Here is a 21481-nt window from a genome sequence, read left to right on the forward strand (position 1 = left end):
GACCAGGTTGGATGAGGCCTTGAGCAAGCTGGGCTGGTGGGAGGTGTCCCTGCCCATGGCAGGGGCTTGGAACTAGTGTGAGGGTGCTGGAGGCCTTTGTCTTTTTTTCTGAGCACCACTGGAAATAGTCTAGTCCCGTTCTCTTGATCCCCAACCCTTTTTCTCAGCAGGGATAGGATCCTGCTGCTCTCTGATTGCTCTGGAAATGATGAATTTGTCATCAGTGACTGAAAGCCTCAGAAGTTTGTCCTGCAGACATCCAATTGCTTCTAAATTTCTTCCCCAGTGCCACTCCTGAGAGGAGATAGATGTGCATGCACCATGTTGGGAGGAGGTTCTCCTCCCCCTCTACTCAGCCCTGTTAGTTAGACCACACCTGCAATCCTGTGTCCCGTTCTGGGCTCCCCAGTTCAAGAGGGACAGGGAACTGCTGGAGGGAGTCCAGCAGAGGCTCCAAGGATGCTGAAGGGCCTGGAACATCTGTGTGAGGAGGAAAGGCTGAGAGCCCTGAGGCTGTTGAGCCTGGAGAGGAGAAAGTTGAGAGGGGAACTGATCAGTGCCTACAGATGTCTGAAGGGTGGCTGCCAGGAGGCTGGGGCCAGGCTCTGCTCAGTGGTGCCCAGGGACAGGACAAGGTACAGTGGGTACAAGCTGCAACCCAGGAGGTTCCACCTCAACAGGAGGAGAAACTTGGAACTGGAACAGGTTGCCCATGGAGGCTGTGGCTGCCCTCTCCCTGGAGGTGTTCAGGGCCAGGCTGGATGAGGCCTTGAGCAGCCTGTGCTGGTGGGAGGTATCCCTGCCCATGGTAGGGGGTTGGCACTGGATGAGCTTTAAGATCCCTTCCAGCCCAAACCGTTTTGTGTGTCTATGAACGAGGGCACAGACTTGAACATGAGAAGTTCCACCTGAACATGGGGAGGAATTTCTTGACTTTGAGGGTGGCAGAGCCCTGGAGCAGGCTGCCCAGAGAGGTGGTGGAGCCTCCACCTCTGGAGACTTTCAAAACCTTCCTGTTCCTGCCTGACCTTCCCTAGGTGAACCTGCCTCAGACTCCATGGAGGTCCCTTCCAACCCCTACCATCTGTGATTCTGTGAAGGAGGGATGAGGACTGGGGTCTTTAGCATCATGAGGGACCATGAATGGGTCCAAAAGGCTTTTTTCTCCCCCAGGGAAGGCCGGGCTGAGGGGAGCTGTGCCCTCGGTCTGGCAGGAGCCCGCTGGAGGCAGGCACAAGAAGGGGACAGGAACCGGGGGCGTTAACGTTATGAAGAGCCACAGATGGGTCAGAAAGGCAGGGCTTTAACACAGGAGCGCAGCCGCCAGGAGACAGCAGGCCGTCCTGAGGGGAATCAGCGCGGCCCCGGGGACGCCCATCGCCGCTCTCGAAGCCGAGCCGTGCCGGGCCTGGGCGCGGCTCCTGCGGCGAGGGGCAGGCGACAGGAGGCCGCTCGGCTCCGCCTCTTCCTGCGGCAGCCGCGCAGTTGCCGCCATGGCGCCGAGCCGGGCAGGAGCTGCGCTGCGCCGCTGCGTCCTCCTCCTCCCGCCGCTGGTGCTTGCGGTGGCCGGAGCGGGGCTGAGCGGCTACTTCGGCACCAAGTCCCGCTACGAGGAAGTGAACCCGCACCTGCTGCGGGACCCTCTGTCGCTGGGTCCCTCGGCCGCCTCGTCGCGCCTGCCCGCCGGCTGCACGCCGCTGCAGCTCCGCGCCGTGCTCCGGCACGGCACTCGCTACCCGACGGCCGGCCAGATCCGCCGGCTGGCCGAGCTGCACTCCCGCCTGCTCCGCCGCCAGCCCGCCGCCGCCTTCTCCTCTTCTCCCCCTTCGTCGTCGTCGTCCTCCTCCTCCTCCTCCTATTCTTCCTCCGCAGAAGCCTCCTGCCCCGTTGCCGCCGATCTGGCCGCCTGGCAGATGTGGTACGAGGAGAGCCTCGACGGGCGGCTGGCGCCGCAGGGCCGGCGCGACATGGAGTTCCTGGCCCGGCGCTTGGCCGCCCGCTTCCCTGCCCTCTTCGCCGCCCGCCGCCGGCTGGAGCTGGCCAGCAGCTCCAAGCACCGCTGCCTGCAGAGCAGTGCCGCCTTCCGCGAGGGGCTCGGCCCTTCCCTCAGCCTCGGCAGCGACGGTGAGCCCGGGGCACCCTCCCCCCGTAAACGCACACACTGAGGGACTCCCGGCTCCGCATTAGGGACCTTCGGTGGTGTTCAGGAACAGAGGGACCCCCGCGCCTTCCGTTAGGCGGCCCCCGGCCCCCTCTAAGGGAGCCCCACATACTCCCTGGGGTTCCTCGGCCCTCTTTGAAGGAGCCATACATCCTGCCTGGGGCGGCCCCGCGCCGACCCCCGGGCCGTCTCCACTGCCCCGGGGCAGAGGAAGGATGTAAGGCCGGCGCCACGTTCCCCGTCCTCAGGCTGAGTAGGACCCTGCACCCCACCTCCCCCCGTCATGGGGACGCCGCTGTGGTGGCGGCACCGTCCCCAGGAGTGTGTCTGGCTGGCCGAGTCCCAGCACCCCTGGGGCCGGCGGCGCTTGCCCTGGCTGCGCCCTTGAGCGCCGCGTTTGCTTGCAGAGGTGGAGGTGGAAGTTAACGACCGGCTGATGCGCTTCTTCGATCACTGCGACAAGTTCGTAGCCTGGGTGGAAGAGAACGACGCGGCCGTGTGTCAGGTGGATGCCTTCAAAGAGGGGCCGGAGATGAGGAGGGTCCTGGAGAACGTGGCCAGCGCCTTGTGCTTGCCGGCGGAGGAGCTGAACGCAGGTAAGGAGATGCCTGTTGCGGGTGGCTGGCTGGGAGCAGCTGCCGGGAGGTGCAGCTGTGCGGAGGAGGCAATTGGAAACCTGCTGGAAGTTGCTGACGCAGCCTCTGATGAAGTGCATCAGGCTGTGGATGAACATTGGTGGGTGAGGAGTGGGAGGGAGTCAAAGGCTGCTCCGGGTTGGGCACCCAGGCACAAGCCTTCCCTGTGCTGGCTTCTTGTGGTGCTGAGGAGTGCTTGACACCTGCAGCATGTAGGCAGCTGTGCAGCATTTGCTGTGAAATGCTTTTGTTTGTCTGGAATCCTAAAACTGTCAGGGCTGGAAGGGAGCTCAAGGCTCAGCCAGTCCCAACCCCCTGCCATGGGCAGGGACACCTCACACTCCAGCAGGTTGCTCACAGCCACCTCCAGCCTGGCTGCAAAAACCTCCAGGGATGAGATTTCCACCACCTCCCTGGGCAACCTCTGCCAGGCTCTCACCACCCTCCTGGGCAAGAACTTCTTCCTCACATCCAATCTGAATTTCCCCATTTCTCATTTTGCTCCATCCTCCCCAGTCCTATCACTCCCTGGCACCCTCAAAAGTCCCTCCTCAGCTTTCTTGTAGCCCCCTTCAGATAGTGGGAGGTCCCCTGGTAGCAGTGCCCTGCGAGGAGCTTGCTGCCCCAAATTAGGATTCTCTGCAGTAATTCTGTTGCAGACTGCTTGGTTTTGGGGCTCAGCCTTTGGACTGGCAATTTATTTCTTGGGTAATGTTGTTTGCACTGCTGTGTGGTGATTGTGTGTCATTTTTAGAGGCAAGTGGTGAGCAAGATGATGTTTTTTTTTTACCTTTTGTCTGTTGTGGATTTATTGCAGACCTTGTCCAAGTGGCTTTTCTTACCTGCTCCTCTGAGTTGACTATAAAGAATGTGACCTCTCCCTGGTGTTCTCTCTTCAGTGAAGAAGATGCCAAGGTATGTGCTCAATGGGAGAGATACTTGAGAAGCCTCCAGAGATTCCTTAGTTTTAAGGTAGAGCGCTTTGCTCTAGAGTTACTTGCCCCATATTTTTCAACCTAATGTAGCACTTCTTTGGTCTCCAAAAAGCTGTGGCTTAAATCAAGCAGCAGGGCTGAAATACCTTTCTTTATCCAGACTTGAATGCTGGTGCAGTCGTGGTTTATCCTGAGTGCAGTAACAAAAGCTTGTGAGGTCTCCCTGCAGGTGCTGGAGTACCTGAATGACCTGAAGCAGTACTGGAAGAGAGGATATGGCTACGACATCAACAGTCGCTCCAGCTGCAACCTGTTCCAAGATATCTTCCAGCACCTGGACAAAGCAGTGGAAGAGAGCAAAAGGTAAACAAAAAGGTTTCTGTGCCTTGGCTACAAGGGTTTTTTTTTTTTATGAAATGGATTTCATGTTGATTAGAAGTCGAGTACTTGCAAAGAGAGCACCAGGAGCAGAGTTTGAGCTCTAATGGAGAGAAGAGAACTTCTAATAGAGCAATGTTAATGTAAAGAGGGAGAGTGGGAATCATCTGGCTTGGAAGAATTCCCAAAATTAAGGAAGCCTAAGCCCACCATACAAACATCTTGGAACAACAATGTGCTCTTGTGGCCAAGAGAGACAATGGGATCCTGGGATGCATCAAGAAAGGTGTGTCCAGCAAGTCTAGGGACGTTCTTCTCTACTCTGCCCTGGTGAGACCACACCTGGAATACTGCATCCAGTTTTGAGCTCCCCAGGTCAAGAGAGACAGAGAACTACTGGAGAGAATCCAATGGAGAGCCAGGAGGATGATTAGGGGACTTGAGCATCTCCCCTATGAAGAGAGCCTGAGAGCCCTGGGGCTGTTTAGTCTGGAGAAGAGAAGACTGAGAGGGGATCTGATCAATGTCTATCAATAGCTGAGGGGTGGGTGTCAAGTGGAGGGAGCCAGGCTCTTTTGGGTGGCTCACAGTGATAAGACAAGGAACAAGGGGTTCAAACTTGAGCATAGAAGATTCCACCTCAACATGAGGAGAAACTTCTTTACAGTGAGGGTGACAGAGCCCTGGAGCAGGCTGCCCAGGGGGGTTGTGGAGTCTCCTTCTATGGAGACTTTCCAAACCCACCTGGATGCATTTCTGTGCAGACTACCCTAAGTGATCCTGCTCTGGCAGGGGGGTTGGTCCTGATGATCTCTTGAGGTCCCTTCCAACCTCTGATATACTGTGAGACTGTGATCTTCTATTAAAAAAAAAAAAAAAGAGAAGAGTCATTGTTACAGGAGACTCCCTTTTGAAGGGAACAGAAGGCCCAACATGCAGACCTGACCCACTTCAAAGGGGAGGTCTGCTGTCTACCAGGGGCCCAGGTCAAGGATGTGGTAAGAAGGCTACCCTCCCTGGTACAGCCCACAGATCACTACCCATTATTAACCTTCCAGATAGGTAATGATGGCCTTGAAAGAAGAAAATTGAAGGCTATCAAGAGAGAGCTCAGGGCCTTGGGTCACCTGGTCAAGGGCATGGGAGCACAGGTAGTGTTCTCTCCTCCCTGTTGAAGGGACTAACCCAGGAAGAATGAGGAGGGCTCACCTGCTCAACTCTTGGCTTTGAGACTGGTACCTACAGCAGGACTTTGGCTTTTTTGACCACAGGTCACCCCACATGACACCAGGTCTGCTGGCAGCCAGTGGGGTGCATCTCTCTCCAAGTGGAAGAAGGTTTATGTCACAGGGGTTGGCTGGGCTCACTGATTGTGCTTTAAACTAGGTTGGAAGGGGGAGAGGGAGAAAGTCAGGCTTACTGTAAGCAAGCCTGAGACAGCTGTGGGGAGATGTCAGCTCCACTGCTGTCTCAGGGGAGGTAGGTAACAATGAGTTGTGTGCTGGAGAAGATGCAAGGGCTAGCAATGAGTGCAAACTGAGGGACAGCACACCACCTTCAGCCTGTTACCTTGCAGCATGCTGGGGACACCCAAGAACTCTTAAAGTCTTAGAGATGTACCAAGTAGAATCATAGAATCAGTCAGGGTTGGAAGGGACCACAAAGCTCAGCCAGTCCCAACCCCCTGCCATGGGCAGGGACACCTCACACTGCATCAGGCTGGCCAGAGCCTCATCCAGCCTGGCTGCAAACACCTCCAGGGATGGAGCCTCAACCACCTCCCTGGACAACCCATTCCAGGCTCTCACCACTCTCATGGGGAAGAACTTCTTCCTCACATGCAGTAATAAGGAATCAGCACAGGCAGAGCTCGCTGCTAGGTTGGTGGCCATGGAAGTGGCTGGGAATGGTCCCTCCCTGAATGGCCCCTCCCTGAAATGCTTATATACCCATGCATGGAGCATGGGGAATGAGCAGGAGGAGCTGGAGATCTGCCTTAGGCTGAATGACTGTGATGTAATTGCCATCACTGAAACATGATGGGGACAGCTCCCATGACTGGAATGTTGTCATGGCTGGCTCTGTACTGCTCAAGAAGGAGAGAGCAGCAAGAGCAGGTGGGGGAGTTGCTCTCTATGTGTGAGAGCAACTGAAATGTGCTGAGTTCTATCTGAGGGGGGAGGCAGAACAGGTTGAAAGCTTGTGGGTAAGAATTAAGGGATGTGGGAAAGGGGGTGAAATTGTTGTAGGTGTCTGCTATAGACCACCAAACCAAGAGGAAGATGTTGATGAGGCCTTCTGCAGACAGCTGGAGGTAGCCTCTAGAGCAAACTCCTTGGTACTCATGGGTGACTTCAATCACTCTGATATTTGTTGGGAAGCTCACAGCCAGGCACAGGCAATTCAAAAGGCTCTTGCAGTGTATCAATGATAACTTCTTGATGCAGGTAGTGGAGAAACCAGCAAGGAGAGGTGCACTGCTGGACCTTGTATTAACTAATAAAGAAGGACTGGTTGAGGACATTAAGGTCAGGAACAGCCTTGGTGACAGTGACCGTGACATGGTGGAGTTTAGTATTATACAGGGTAGAAGCAGACCAACAAGGAGAAGTACAACCCTGGACTTCTGCAGAGCTAACTTTGCACACTTCAGAGACATACCTGCAGGAATCCCATGGGCTAAGACCCTGGAGGGTAAAGGAACCCAAGAAAGTTGGTCAGTTTTTAAAGACCACTTCCTCCAAGCCCAAGCTAGGTGTGTTCCCTTGAGTAGAAAATGGGGTAGATGTGCTAGGAGACCTGCATGCTGAGCAAGGAGCTCCTGAAGGGAATCTCAGGGAAGAAAGAAACTTCCAATTCATGGAAGAAGGGATTTGTCACTTGGGAGAACTATTGGGGAAGTTGTCAGGGCATGTGGGAAGGCATCAAGGAAGGCCAAAGCCCTCTTGGAAATGAAACTGGCAAAGGAAGTAAAAGAGTACTAGAAAGGCTTCTTCAAATCTGTTAGAAGGAAAAGGAAGAACAGGGAAGGTGTGGGGCCAGTGCTGAATGAGGAGGCAGCCCTGAGAGCTGAGCATGCAGAGAAGGCAGAGCTGCTGAATGCCTTCTGTGCTTCAGTCTTTACACCTAAGACTGAACTCTCCTATGTTCTCCAGACCCTGGACGAAGGAGAGGAAGCCTGGAGGTGGGATTGCTCCCCACTGGTCAGTGAAGACTGGATTAAGGATCAGTTGCACCAGTTGAATATTCACAAGTCCATGGGCCCTGATGAGATGCACCCAAGAGTGCTGAGAGAGCTGCCTGATGTTCTCTCTCTGCCACTCTCCATCATTTTTGCCAAATTCTGGCAGACAGGAGAGGTGCTGAGGACTGGAGGAGAGTCAATGTCACTCCAGGCTTCAACAAGAAAGAGGTTCCAGGGAACTATTGACCAGTCAGCCTCACCTCCATCCCTGGAAAAATGATGGAGCTCCTTCTGGAGGGCATCTCAAGGTACTTGGAAGAGAAGAAGGTTATCAGGAGTAGTCAGCATGGATTTACCAAGGGAAAATCCTGCTTGACTAATCTGATAGCATTCTGTGATGCCATAACTGAATGGGTAGATTCAGGGAGACCAGTGGAAGTAGTCTGCCTTGACCTTAGCAAGGCCTTTGTTACCATCTCCCATGACATCCTGGTGAGCAAGCTCAGGAAGTGTAGGATGGCTCAGCTCTGGGCCCTGAGTGCCAGAAGGACACTGAGGGCTGGAGCAGGTGCAGAGAAGGGCAAGAGAGCTGGGGAAGGGTCTGGAGAAGAGGGCTGGGGAGGGAGGAGCAGCTGAGGGAGCTGGGGGGGGTTGGGGTGGAGAAGAGGAGGCTGAGGGAGACCTCATTGCTCTCTACAGCCCCTGAGAGGAGGCTGCAGCCAGCTGGGGGTTGGGCTCTGCTGCCAAGAGGAAATGACCTCAGGTTGTACCTGGTTTTTGTGGCACACAGTGACCTACATTTGCTTGCACCTCCTGGGGATCTGTTTGATTTGAGAGCTGCTCTAGGCTGAAATGCTTAGGAGAGTTAATTGATAACCTGGTTGCATCTTTGCTCCATGGAGAAAGACCTTGGAGTCCTAGGGGACAGCAAGGTCTCCATGGGACAGCACTGCCCTTGTGGCCAAGAAGGCCAATGGGATCCTGAGGTGCAGCAAGAAAAGTGTGGCCAGCAGGTCCAGAGAGGTTCTTCTGTCCCTCTGCTCTGCCCTGGTGAGACCACACCTGGGTAGAGTCCAGTTCTGGGCTCTCCAGTTCAAGAGAGACATCTGCTGGAGAGAGTGCAGTGGAGGCTGGGAGGAAGGGACTGGAACGTGTGTGTGAGGAGGAAAGGCTGAGAGCCCTGGGGCTGCTGGGCCTGAAGGCTGAGAGGGGGATCTGATCACTGCCTATAGATACCTGAGGGCTGGCTGCCAGGATGAAGGTGCCAGGCTCTTTCTGGTGGTGCCCAGTAATAGGACAAGGAACAAACTGGAACCCAGGAGGTTCCACCTCAACATGAGGAGAAACATTTTTGGTGTGAGTGGCTGCCCAGAGAGGTTGTGGAGTCTCCTTCTCTGGAACCTTTCCAGCCCTGTTTGGATGTCTGCCAAGCTCCTTGAGGATCAGAGCTCCTAGATGAGAAGCGGTTGGTGGTGAGCAGCATGACTGCAGCAGGGGTAAATCCTGCCTGATGAAACTGGTGGCTTTTAGGATGGAGTTAGAGCATCAGGGGCTAAGGGAACAGCAGCTGGTGGCATCTGCCTGGGCTTGTATGAAGTGTTTGACACTGTCCCACAGGGCATCCTGCTCACCAAATAGGGAAAGCAAGGACTTGAGGGGTGGTCACTGCCTGATAAGGAACTGCCTGGGTGGCTACACTCAGAGTTGTGGTCAGTGGCTCAGTGTCCACATGGATACCAGTGCCAAGTGGTGTCCCTCAGGTGTTCTGGGACCAGTGCTGTTTAACATCTTTGTCAGTGCCATGAGCAGTGGCATTGAGGCTCCCTCAGCAGGTTTGCAAGTGACACCAACCTGTGTGGTGCTGTTGACACACTGGAGGGAAGGGACCTGGGCAGGCTGCAGAGCTGGGCCCAAGCTAACCTCCTGAAGGTCAACAAGGGCAGGTCCTGCAGCTGGGTCAGGGCAATCCCAAGCACAAATCCAGGCTGGAGAGCAGCCTGCAGGAGAAGGCCTTGGGGGTGTCAGGTGGTGACAAACTGCCCAGGAGGCAGCAATGGTCCCTGGCAGCCCAGAGCCAGCTGAGTGCTGAGCTGCATCCAGAGCAGGGAGAGCAGCAGCACAGGGAGGGGATTCTGCCCCTCTGCTCTGCTCTGCTCAGACCCCACCTGCAGCACTGCCTCCAGCTCTGGGGCCCCAGCACAAGAAGGACCTGGAGCTGCTGGAGAGGGGCCAGAGGAGGCCACCAAGATGAGCAGAGGCTGCAGAACCTCCCCTGTGGGGACAGGCTGGGAGAATTGGGGCTGTGCAGCCTGGAGAAGAGAAGGCTCCAGGGAGACCTCAGAGCAGCCTTGCAGGACCCGAAGGGCTCCAGGAGAGCTGGGGAGGGACTTTGGCCAAGGGCTGGGAGTGCCAGGCTGAGGGACAATGGCTTTGAGCTGGAGAGGGAGAGTGAGAGTGGAGAGGAGGAAGAAATTGTTGAGAGTGAGGGTGGGGAGACTCTGGCACAGGTTGCCCAGGGAGGCTGTGGCTGTCCCCTCCCTGGAGGTGTTCCAGGCCAGGCTGGATGAGGCCTTGAGCAAGCTGTGCTGGTGGGAGGTGTCCCTGCCCATGGCAGGGGGTTGGAGCCAGATGATCTTCAAGGTCCCTTCCAGCCCAATCCTTTCCATGATAACTTCACCCTGCCTGTCTGCTGTGGCTGCAGCAGGTTGGTTCAGGCCACAGGAGTTCCCATGGTGTGTCACCACCAGAGAGAGCTGCAGGCAGCCAGTGTAGGAGTGTGTGAAGCGTGGATCCTGTGGAATTCAGAGCTGGGTGAGCTGACCTCATGCTAGAGGAGAGCTGAGGGCAGGGCAGGAGCCTGTGGCTTCATCCCAGGACATAAGGTGGCAGTCTTAAAGCACTGAAGGCTTGAGGTCTGCCTCTGCACTCCGGGATGGGTGGAGACCTGCTCTTGCTGATGCCTTGGGACAGCTTTGTGCCTCTTGGGCTCTGGGGAGTGGAGGTGAAACTGATGGGTTGTTTTTTTTTCATCTGCAGAGGTTTACCCAGATTCTGTTGTAATCTGAGCCCCAGCACGAACAAGAAAGCAAACAAAGAGCCATGGCTGGGTTAATAACAGCAGCAGATGTCCTGCTGTGCACTGCCATGGGGTTGTGCAACTCCACACAGGGTTCAGTGCTTCTGCAGCAGGTCATGGCTTTCCAGATGAACCTCTCTGATAGTGAAATGGCTTCTAGGGGGGTGTTGTCTCCCTCTGGCCTTGTTTAGTGCTGACTTGCAGCTGGCAGGTTCACAGAAGCACAGGATGGGAGGGGTTGGAAGGGACCTCCAGACATCATCCAGTCCAACCCCTCTGCCTAAGCAGAATCACCTGGGGCAGGCCATGCAGGAGCACATCCAGACAGGGCTTGAAAGTCTCCAGAGAAGGAGATTCCACAACCTCTCTGGGCAGCCTGCTCCAGGCCTCCAGCACCCTTACTCCAAAGTAGTTTCTCCTCCTGTTGAGGTGGAATTTCCTGTGAGTTTACATCCATTGCCCCTGGGCCTGTCCCTGGGCATCACTGCAAAGAGCCTGGCTCCATCCTCCTGCCAGCCACCCTTCAGCTATCTGTAGAGATTGATAACTTTCTCTTCATCATTTCAAAACAACACATTTCTTTCCAGAGTGTTTGTTACCTTTGCTCCAAGTTGTCCCTTTCTGGAAGGCTTAGATAGGGCTGTCCAAAAGCAGGAATGGGAGCACTGCTCTTCCAGCCAAAGCTGAGGGATTTGGATGATCTCCTCTGCACCAGGCTTGGCGCTGGAGGAGTGTTGGCAATGCTACTTTGTTTTGGAGCATATTTATTTCCTGTAGTTTTGGCCTCTTTGCATTTCCACTCTCAGCTGAATTAAGAACAGAAACTCTGCTTCTGTTGTCTTCTATGAAGTGAGTCTTGGCCTTACAAAGGCTTGCAGTGGCAGGGCCAGAGGGAATGGATTGAAGCTTGAGGAGGGCAGATTGAGACTGGAGATGAGGAAGAAATTGTTGGGAGTGAGGGTGGGGAGACACTGGCAGAGGTTGCCCAGGGAGGCTGTGGATGTCCCCTCCCTGGAGGTGGAGAACCTGGGCTGCATCCAAAGCAGTGTGGGCAGAGCTGGAGAGAGAGGATCCTGCCCCTCTGCTCTGGGGAGACCTCACCTGCAGGGCTGGGGCCTGATATGGAGCCCTCAGCACAGGAAGGACCTGGAGCTGATGGAGAGGGTCCTGAGGAGGCCACCAAGATAATCAGAGGGTTGGAGAACCTCTCCTACGGGGACAGGCTGGGAGAGTTGGGGGTGTTCAAGCTGGGGAAGAGAAGGCTCCAGGGAGACCTCAGAGCTGTGTTTCAATATCTGCAGGGGAGCTGCAGGCAGGGACTGTTCAGAAGGGGCTGTGGGGGTAGGCTGAGGGACAAGGGTTTGGAAGTGGAGCAGGGCAGAGTTAGGTTGGACATCAGGAGGGAGTTCTGCACAGTGAGGCTGGGGAGAGACTGGCACAGGCTGCCCAGGGAGGGGGTTGAGGCTCCATGCCTGCAGACATTCAAGCTCAGCCTGGCTGTGTCCCTGGGCAGCCTGCTCTGGTTGGAGGAGTCCCTGCTGCCTGCAGAGGGGTTGGACAGGATGCCCTTGGAGGCTCCCTTCCAGCCCAGTGCCAGCTGTGAACCTCTTCAAGGTGAAGTGAAGGTGCTGTGTGTAGCTCCAGGGGGCTGAGCTCCATTTGCCCATTTACTGCTGCTTTTTGCCTTCCTCTTTGCAGGGCAGCTCTCAGCAGAGTTCATGACCTTTCTGCAGTTGTTTGCTACTGGGCTCTGATAGCTTCCTTCCAAGCTGTGACTCAGTGCAGATGAACTCAATAGATGATCTAAAACCAATCAGCTGCTTGTCCAGAGTGCAAGCAAAAGGAGCAGAGCCAAGTCTTCCACACGTGCATAGAGCTCCATCTTTCAAACCTCCTTCTTGCTCAGATCAGGATTTTTCAGTCCTTTATTCTTTGGTTGCTTCTGGGATCTTGCACTTCCAGGGTGCAGAGTCTTGGTTCTCTGAGTACATCAGCAGATCCAGGCTGTCCTTCATCCCTTGGTGGGTGCTGGCAACCAGAGTGTTTGATCAGCAGCTCCAGAGGAGAAGCAGGGCTGTGACACTTAGACCTGTAACTCACAGGCAATAAGGTGCAGGGCAGCCTGTAGCCAGGTGTCTTCTACATGAGCTTCTCGTGAGGTGGCTCTTGCAGGGCCAGATCAGGAGTGTTGGCACTGCCATCCCCTTGGAGGGCATAGCCAGGTGTCTCCTACATGGGCTTTGAGGTGTGAAGTAGCCATTTGAGGAGTGTTGGCACTGCCATCCCCTTGGAGGGCATGGAGCTGTGGCTGGCTCCATGGGGCTTTGCCTGGGGCCACTTCAGGGGTGTCACAGGACAAGTTGGGGGCTGGCCTGCTGGAGTGCAGCTCTGGGGAGAAGGAGCCAGGAGTGCTGGTGATCAGTGGGATGACCATGAGCCATCAGTGTGCCTTTGTGCCAAGAAGGCCAATGGCATCCTGGGATGCACTAAAAAAAGGGATGGCTGCTTCTGCTCTGCCCTGGTGAGGCCACAGCTGGAGTCCTGCCTCCAGTGCTGGGCTGCCCAGTTCCAGAGACAGGGAAGTGCTGGAGTGAGTCCAGGGCGGGCTGCAAAGCTGCTGAGGGGCCTGGAGCAGCTGTGTGAGGAGCAAAGGCTGAGAGCCCTGGGGCTGAGAGCCTGCAGAAGAGCAGCCCCAGAGGGCAGCTGAGCAATGCTCAGCAAGAGCTAAAGGAGCTGTGGGGAGGGGGCAAGAGGCTGGGGCCAGGCTCTGCTGAGTGGTGCCCAGGGCCAGGCCAAAGGGCACAAAGTGGAAGGCAGGAGGCTCCCCCTGAGCAGCCCCACCCTGAGCAGCCCTTGAGGCCAGTGTCCTGGGGTGCAAGGAGAAGAGTGTGGCCAGCAGGTCAAGGGAGCTTCTCCTCTCCCTCTGCTCTGCCCTAGTCAGGCCACATCTGGAGTATTGTGTTAAATTCTGGGCTCCCCAGTTCCAGAGACAGGGAAGTGCTGGAGAGAGTGCAGGGCAGGTGCAAAGCTGCTGAGGGGCCTGGAGCAGCTCTGGAGGAGCAAAGGCTGAGAGCCCTGGGGCTGAGAGCCTGGAGGAGAGCAGCCTGAGGGCATCTAAGGAATGCTGGTCAATACCTGTAGGGTGACTGTTAGAAGAATGGAGCCAGACTGGTCTCAGTGCTGTGCTGTGTCTGCATTTCTGCAGGTTGCTGACTTGTCAGACACCTGAGCAGTGCAGGGGACCTCCCCTGGGAATGTCTTTCCACCTGCTTAGACCTAGGACTGTCAGGTGTTGCTTGCTACCTTTCAAACCTCCCCCAGCATGCTTAATCTTCTATTAATTACCTCCAACTTGCTTGCTCAGGACTCCCCTGGAGATAGATCTCAGCAGCTTTTATAGCCTCATATCCTTTTATCTAAGGAATTAAACAGCTAAAAAAAAAACAAGCAGCAAAGCAGTGCCTGGGCAACATCACCCACACCTCAACTCATCTAACCAGTATCCACCTGGGCCAGGAAGGGTTGGGCAAGTGGCAGGAGCCTGGAGCCAGGTGGGGGTCAGCCTCTTCTCACAACCAGCAAGTGACAGGAGAAGAGGAAACAGCCTCAAGCTTGCCTGGGAGGGTGGAGGTGGACATTAGAATAAAATTCTTCCCTGGAAGGGTTCTCAACTACTGGCACAGGCTGCCCAGGGAAGTGGTTGAATGCCCATCCCTGGAGGTGTTCAAAAAGGCAGAGATGTGGTGCTGAGGGACATGGTTGAGCACCAGCCTTGACAGAGAATGGATGGATCTTAAAGGTTATCCCCAACAAAAAACCATTCTGTGATTCTTTGGGTGATTCATTGAATCCTACAATGGCTCAGGTTGGAAGGGACCTCAGAGCTCATCTATTCCAACCCTCTGCCATGAGCAGGGACACCTCTCAATTAGCCCAGGCTGCCCAAGGCCTCATCCAGCCTGGCCCTGAACACCCCCAGACAGGAGGTGTCCACAGCCTTTCTGCATATCCCATTCCAGAGTCTCACCACCCTCACACTGAAGCACTTCTCCCTCAGCTCCACTCTGACCCTGCTCTGCCTCAGCTTCAAACCATTCCCCCTTGGCCTGGCTCTAGACACCCTCAGCAAAAGTCTCTCTGCAGCCTTCCTGCAGGATCCCTTCAGGTCCTGGCAGGCAGCTCTGAGGTCCCCCTGGAGCCTTCTCCTCTGCAGGCTGCACACCCCCAGCTCCCTCAGCCTGGCCTCACAGCAGAGCTGCTCCAGCCCTTGGATCATCTTTGTGGCCTCCTCTGGACTCTCTCCACAGCTCTGTGTCCTCCTTCTGCTGGGGACAGCAGAGCTGGAGGCAGGATTGGAGGTGAGGTCTGAGCAGAGCAGAGCCAAGGGGCAGAATCCCCTCCTGCTGCCCACACTGCTCTGGCTGCAGCCAGCACACAGCTGCCTGAGGGCTGCAGGAGGGCACTGCTGGCTCCTGGGCAGCTGCTCAGCACCCAACACCCCCAAGGCTCTTTCCTCAGGGCTACTCCCAACCCACTCTGCACCCAGCCTCCTCAGAGTTGGTGCCATTCAGTCATGGTTTCACCTGAGCTGGGCACAGCCTGGGCACCATTTCAAGCTTCCCTTTGCCCTGAGTGAGCTGAGCTGTGTCCATGTTGGAGGGAAGTGAAGCTCTGCCTTCTGTCTGTGGTGGCTCTCCATTGTGGTGGTACTGACTCTAGAAATGCAGGAGCATAACTCTCCTGTTCTGCTGCTCCAGGAGGAGATGCTGACTCTTGAGGGCTATTCTTTGACAGGTTGTTTGGATTTTTTTTTTTCTTCTCCTCCTCCTCCTCACTGATGACAACACTCAGAGCAACAAGACTGTGAAGTATTTTTGCAGCCTCTGAGCCTCACCACTTTATTCCCTCCTCTCTGCTGTTTCCTTACCAGTTTAGGGTTCCTCCAGCTCTTTGTCCCAGATATAAATAACAGAGGGGATGGGAGAGATGGAGAAGTCATCCCATAGCTGAAAACAAAGGTCTTGGAGTCCTTTGTCCTTCTGGACTTCATACTGGGGAGAGCAGGGACAGAATGAGCTTGCTTAGCAGTTATTAAAAGCCTTCTTTGAAGTTGTTGGAGGGATTTCTGTGTGAGCTTTGAAGGTTGACCAGGTCAGCTTTGCTTTGTTGCTCTTTCTTATCCCACTATGTGCTGGGGTTTGAGTTATCTCTAGCTGGAAGTCACATAGGTGCATAGGAAACAAACTTTGGATGAAACAAGGTTCACTTCTTCCCTATCTACAATGATACAGCAGTGGGCATGGGAAGAGGCTGAGGAGGATGGGTGAGCAGAAGCAGGATGTTCTCTGCCCTAGTCAGGATACAGCTGGAGTCCTGGGGCCAGTGCTGGGCTCCCTAGTTCCAGAGACAGGGAACTGCTGGAGAGAGTGCAGAGCAGGCTACAGAGCTGCTGAGGGGCCTGGAGCAGCTCTGGAGGAGCAAAGGCTGAGAGCCCTGGGGCTGAGAGCCTGCAGAAGAGCAGCCCCAGAGGGCAGCTGAGCAATGCTCAGCAAGAGCTAAAGGAGCTGTGGGCAGGGGGCAAGAGGCTGGGGCCAGGCTCTGCTGAGTGGTGCCCAGGGCCAGGCCAAGGGGCAGAAAGTGGAAGGCAGGAGGTTGGAGCTGAGCAGGAGCAGAAAGTTGTTTGGGGTGAGGGTGCTGGAGGGCTGGAGCAGGCTGCCCAGAGAGGTTGTGGAGTCTCCTGGTGTGGAGAGCTTCCAACCCCCCCTGGGCATTGTGCTGCTGGGCAGGCTGCTGTGGGTGCCCTGCTGGAGCAGGGGTGGGACTGGATGATGTCCAGAGGTCCCTTCCAACCCTCACCCTGTGAAATCCTGGCATGCTGGCTTAAACCTGATTCTCCTGGGATTAAGGAAAGCTGAAGTTTGCCTGAGTGATAGATCCATGTCTGTGCTTCTTCACAGTGCCTTCATTTCCATGATGAGACTTAGCCTTAAGCCTTGTACTGATGAATTGTTAAGTTCCATTTTCAGCTGGGTCAGATCCACTTGGAAGGTTACAGCATGGGCATGTTCAGTAGATGAAGCTGACATATCCCTGCAATGAACCCACTCATGTTCTACCTACAGTTGGAACTGAGATGTACTTTTTTATTGTTGATGGATTGAGAGCAGCACAGAAGGCTGATGGCAGCCTGGGCTGTATCCAGTGTGGGCAGAGCTGGAGAGAGAGGATCCTGCCCCTCTGCTCTGCTCTGGGGAGACCTCACCTGCAGGGCTGGGGCCAGATATGGGACCCCAAACACAAGAAGGGCATGGAGCTGATGGAGAGGGTCCAGAGGAGGCCACCAAGATGAGCAGAGGGCTGCAGAAACTTTGCTATGGGGACAGGCTGGGAGAGTTGGGGCTCTTGAGCCTGGAGAAGAGAATGCTCCAAGGAGACCTTAGAGCAGAGGAGCCTTCCAGTACCTGAAGGAGCTCCAGGAGAGCTGGGGAGGGACTGTTCAGAAGGGGCTGTGGGGATAGGCTGAGGGACAAGGGTTTGGAGCTGGAGCAGGGCAGAGTTAGGTTGGACATCAGGAGGGAGTTCTGCACAGTGAGGCTGGGGAGAGACTGGCACAGGCTGCCCAGGGAGGGGGTTGAGGCTCCATGCCTGCAGACATTCAAGCTCAGCCTGGCTGTGTCCCTGGGCAGCCTGCTCTGGTTGGAGGAGTCCCTGCTCTGGCAGGGGTTGGCCAAGATGCCCTTGGAGGCTTCTTTCCAGCCCAGTGCCATCGTCAGTCTGTCCTTCAACCACATCCTGGCCAACTGAGTAAACAGGAGGCAGAAAGAGAATGGAAACCACAGTGGCAGTTGGCACAGTCCAGAGGTGAGAACTTTGTCCAATGCTTCCATGTGTTCCAGAGTCATTAGCTGATCCCAGAGCAGATGGAGTGTGAACAGGTCAGGCTTCCTCTTGCAGATTTGCTTCTGTTTGCAGTTGATTGCTGCTTGGGTGCCAGTGCTTCCCACTCCTGCCCTGGCTTTATCAGGAACCTAGGGCAGCAGTAGCAGCAGCAGCAGCAGCAACCTTTGTGCTATGCACATGCTCCCAGGGGGCAACCTGCCCTCACTTCCTCACCATTTAAAATGCTGCTTCTGCTGCTTTAGCCTCCTTGGTGGCATTTATGGTGGTTATTAGGTGATAGGAGATGACATCTGGCCTGGAGTCTGGAGCCCCAAGCCTGAGCAGGGAGTGCTTGGCTGCTCTTAGAGCTCTGAGAGCAGTGCTGCTGAGAATGCAGGGTTCTGGCCTGCTAGAGGGGCTGCAGACAGCTTCAGTCCTGCTGAAACAACCTGATGGTGGGGGAGCTCTGGTTTGCTTCCAGTGCTTCTGTGTCCTGTCAGCAGGAGGATTCCATGGGACTGAAGCAGGTGAAAGAAAATCTCAGGTTGCAGTGCCAGCAACCTTGTTGTGTCTTCAGATTTCTTTCCATGCACTTTAAACCTTCTGTGCCTCTGTGTATGCAGGCCAGGGGTGATTGCCTGGTTTGGGAACTGAGGGGATGGGCTGAGGCCAAGGGGATGAGGATCAGCAAGTGCCAGGTCCTGCACCTGAGCCCCAACAGCCCCAGGAAGGCTCCAGGCTTGGGGCAGAGGGGCTGGAAAATGGCTGGTAAAAAATGACTTGAAGGGTGTTGGTTGACAATTGGCTGAAGAGGAGCCAGCAGTGGGCAAGAAGGGCAGCAGCAGCCTGGCCTGGAGCAGCAATGGTGTGGGCAGCAGGAGCAGGGCAGGGCTTGTGCCCTGTGCTGGGCACTGGGGAGGCCACAGCTTGAGTGCTGGCTTCAGCTCTGGGCCCTGAGTGCCAGAAGGACACTGAGGGCTGGAGCAGGTGCAGAGAAGGGCAAGAGAGCTGGGGAAGGGTCTGGAGAAGAGGGCTGGGGAGGGAGGAGCAGCTGAGGGAGCTGGGGGGGGTTGGGGTGGAGAAGAGGAGGCTGAGGGAGACCTCATTGCTCTCTACAGGAGGTTGGAGCCAGGTGGGGGTCAGACTCCCTAGTATAAAGTGACAGGAGAGGATGGCCTCAAGTTGCACCAGGGCAGGGTTAGGATGGAGATGAGGAACAATTTGTTCCCTGCAAGTGTGTTTAAGCCCTGGCCCAGGCTGCTCAGGACAGTGGTGGGGCTGCCATTCCTGGAGCTGTTTCAGAGCCCATGTGGATGTGGTTTAGTGGTAGCCTTGGCTGATGGTTGGAATTAATGATCTTGAAGGTCTTTTCCAGCCCAAACAATTCTCTGGTTCTAATTCCTATTTTGATGGCTTTGTTTTCAACTCAGAAGTTTCTGTGCTTGCCTTCTACTTCAGAGGCCATCAGCAGGGCAGCAAAGCCCAACCTTGCCTGAAGCCAGAATGCTACAGATGGTGGGCTCCCAACCCTTTTTCTTTTGGGGTGTGAAATCAATTCCCTGTGGGTGAAAGAGTTGAAACCAGCCACCAGTAGATGTTGGTTCCAGCCAAGTAGCTTCCAGAGGTTGTCAAGGGTGGTGCTTTAGGAATAAATAGTTAAATAAAGGGGAAAAGGGGGCAAAAAAGGAGCTCCTGGAGAGAAGGAGGATTGCAGGGCAGGCTGGTAACAATAACAGTGACCTGCACCTTGGATGCAAAGGGTGAGGAGAGCTGATGGCTTTTCTTGGCAGAGGCAGATTGCTGCTGGAGGTGGATCTGCAGAGCTTTGCTCAGCAGGTTGTAAAGGACTGGGAGAAGAGGTGAGGAGTGCAGTGGCACTTTCCATGCTGGTTTTGGGCTAGGCCTTTAAATTTTTTTCACAGATCTTGAGCAGAAAGTAGTAAAAATGTGAATAAATCACTACTGGGTGATGCTCATGCAGCACTTCCCTTACAAGACAGAGCAGATCAATTGTTGATGCCTGAGAGGCTTGGAAGAAGGAGCTTCTGAGACTGACTGGGCTTGAAAACAATGCACCTGTGAAGTCATGCCAGCACCCCAGCATGGTGGGGTTGGGAGGGGCCTCTGAGCATCACCCAGCCCAACCCCCCTGCTCAAGCAGGGCACCCAGAGCAGCACAATGGCCGGGGGGGGTGGGAGCTCTCCAGAGTGAGCCAAGCTCCAGGTGTGCTGCTTGGGGCCCTGGCTGCTGGCAGCAGTGCCGTTGGTCACTGTCTTGGTGTCAAAGCAAAGGGCTTTTGCTCACCCCCTCCCCTTGGCTTCTCTTTTTCAGTTCCAAGCCCATCTCTTCACCTCTGATTGTGCAAGTTGGACATGCAGAGACCCTTCAGCCCCTGCTGGCTCTCATGGGGTTCTTCAAAGACTCTGAGCCTCTGCAGGCCAACAACTACGTCAGGCAGCTGCAGCGCAGGTTCCGCAGCGGCCGCATCGTGCCCTACGCAGCCAACCTGATCTTTGTGCTCTACCACTGCGAGCAGGGGAAGACCTCTGAGGAGGAGTACCAAGTGCAGATGCTGCTGAATGAGAAGCTGATGGTGTTCCACCACTCCAATGAAACCATCTCCACTTACTCTGCCCTCAAGGAGCATTACAAGGACCTGTTGGAAAACTGCCACTTCCAAGAGGAGTGTGAGCTACCCAAAACGAACATGACTGCGGTGGATGAGCTGTGAGGATGAGCTGTTCAGTTGGACACAGCCTGGCAACAAGCACTTGGGGTGATTTGCTGCTGCTTGACCTTGGAGGTGGGCTGGGTTGTGTCTGTTAGCTCAGAGGGGTCTGGCTGGGTGTTTGCAGTGAGCACCCAGTGCAGGAGGGAGCCTATCTCTATCTTTGTGGTACAACAAAGTCCTTTCCTTGGCCATTCCTCTTGGATGGATTTAAGAGCTGAGCCAGCTTCTGTTTTCTCAGAGCTTGGAGGTGCTTGGGCCTCTTTTGTGCTGCCTCTTTTGTTTAGCTTTGCTTTTCCAGCATCAAGCATGAAATAATTCAACCCTGTGAGCTGCTTTTACTCTTTTCCCTGAGCTTCCAGGAAGGAGGGGATATGACATCTTCCTTCCCAGCTGCCCAACTTCTGCCTGGACAGCACCATGGGAACATCTCTTCGTTGGGCAGGAGCAGCTGCAGTGTTCTTGCAGGCAGTGTCTGCCTCAGAAGGGGCCAGGACTTAAAGTCATCATGTAGCAAGGTAGCTTGCAGGGGAAGCTGTGGAAAGTAGTCAAGAAAAGAAGTGAGGAAGTGGAAAGCAGCCACTCTGCTTCTGAGGTGCTCTAGGAGGTGCACCAGGGCTTCTCTGAAGCAGGCTGGTGTGTCCTGTCACTTGGCACCATCAATTCTAGCTGGGAAAGGCTTAGGCTAGGGCATCCATGTTGGGCTGTGCTACAGCTATGGACATCTTGGTCCTCTCCAGGAGGACAGCTGGAAGGGACCTCTCCAGCTTCCTGCTTGAAAGGAGGTTGTGGCTAACCCTAAATCCAGGCAGATTTGGGAGTGTGAAAAGAATCTGTGTGAGGCCTGAGTTCTGCTGGCTTTAAGGCAGTGACCATGGTGTCACTTTGGCCTTCTGTGCTTGTGCCACCTTGTTCAGAGAGTCATGGAATGGGTTGGGTTGGAAGGAACATTCAAGATCAGTCCAGTTCCAACCCCCTGCCATGGGCAGGGACACCTCCCACCAGCCCAGCTTGCTCAAGGCTTCATCCAGCCTGGCCTTGAACACTTCCAGGGAGAGGGCATTCACAGTCTCCCTGGGCAACCTGTAGCAGCCTCACTCTCAAGAATTTCTTCCTCATCTCCAGTCTCAATCTGCCCTCCTCAAGCTCCAGTCCATTCCCTCTCATACAGAAATGAGCTGCATACAAGCAGCTGGACTTGGAGTAAATCCAGTGGCTGCTGCAAGTGGGAGGAGCTGTGCAGTGTGGCAGGAAAAGGTAAAATGAAGAGAATTACCCAGAAATGTCTAAATCAGGGCAAGTCAGCTAAAAATGCCTTCATATCCCAGAAGGGAATGGTTGTGTCACCACAGAGCAGGTGAGGGTGGGGATTCATAGTGCTGGTGGCTGTCCAAATGTGAGCTCACAGCCCATAATGAGTGCTGCAGAGCTCAGCCTGTCAAGTGAGGTGCAGCCTGCTGCGTGTGCACTGGGGAGAGGGTGAAAGGGCTGGAGGAAGCATTAT

General features: G+C 55.1%; 1 protein-coding gene across 1 annotated transcript; it reads left to right on the forward strand.

Annotated features, from left to right (window-relative positions):
- Positions 1–1493: 1493 nt before the first annotated feature.
- MINPP1 (multiple inositol-polyphosphate phosphatase 1) lies at positions 1494–20616 on the forward strand. The gene is made up of 6 exons (XM_054382183.1): positions 1494–1794; positions 1864–2124; positions 2569–2757; positions 3614–3711; positions 3961–4094; positions 19581–20616. Exons 1-6 carry the CDS (start codon positions 1494–1496, stop codon positions 19978–19980), a joined length of 1383 nt encoding a protein of 460 aa, XP_054238158.1. The 3' UTR covers positions 19981–20616.
- Positions 20617–21481: the final 865 nt, after the last annotated feature.

The sequence above is a fragment of the Indicator indicator genome, chromosome 7, assembly GCF_027791375.1.
Source record: "Indicator indicator isolate 239-I01 chromosome 7, UM_Iind_1.1, whole genome shotgun sequence".
Lineage (NCBI taxonomy): Eukaryota > Metazoa > Chordata > Aves > Piciformes > Indicatoridae > Indicator > Indicator indicator.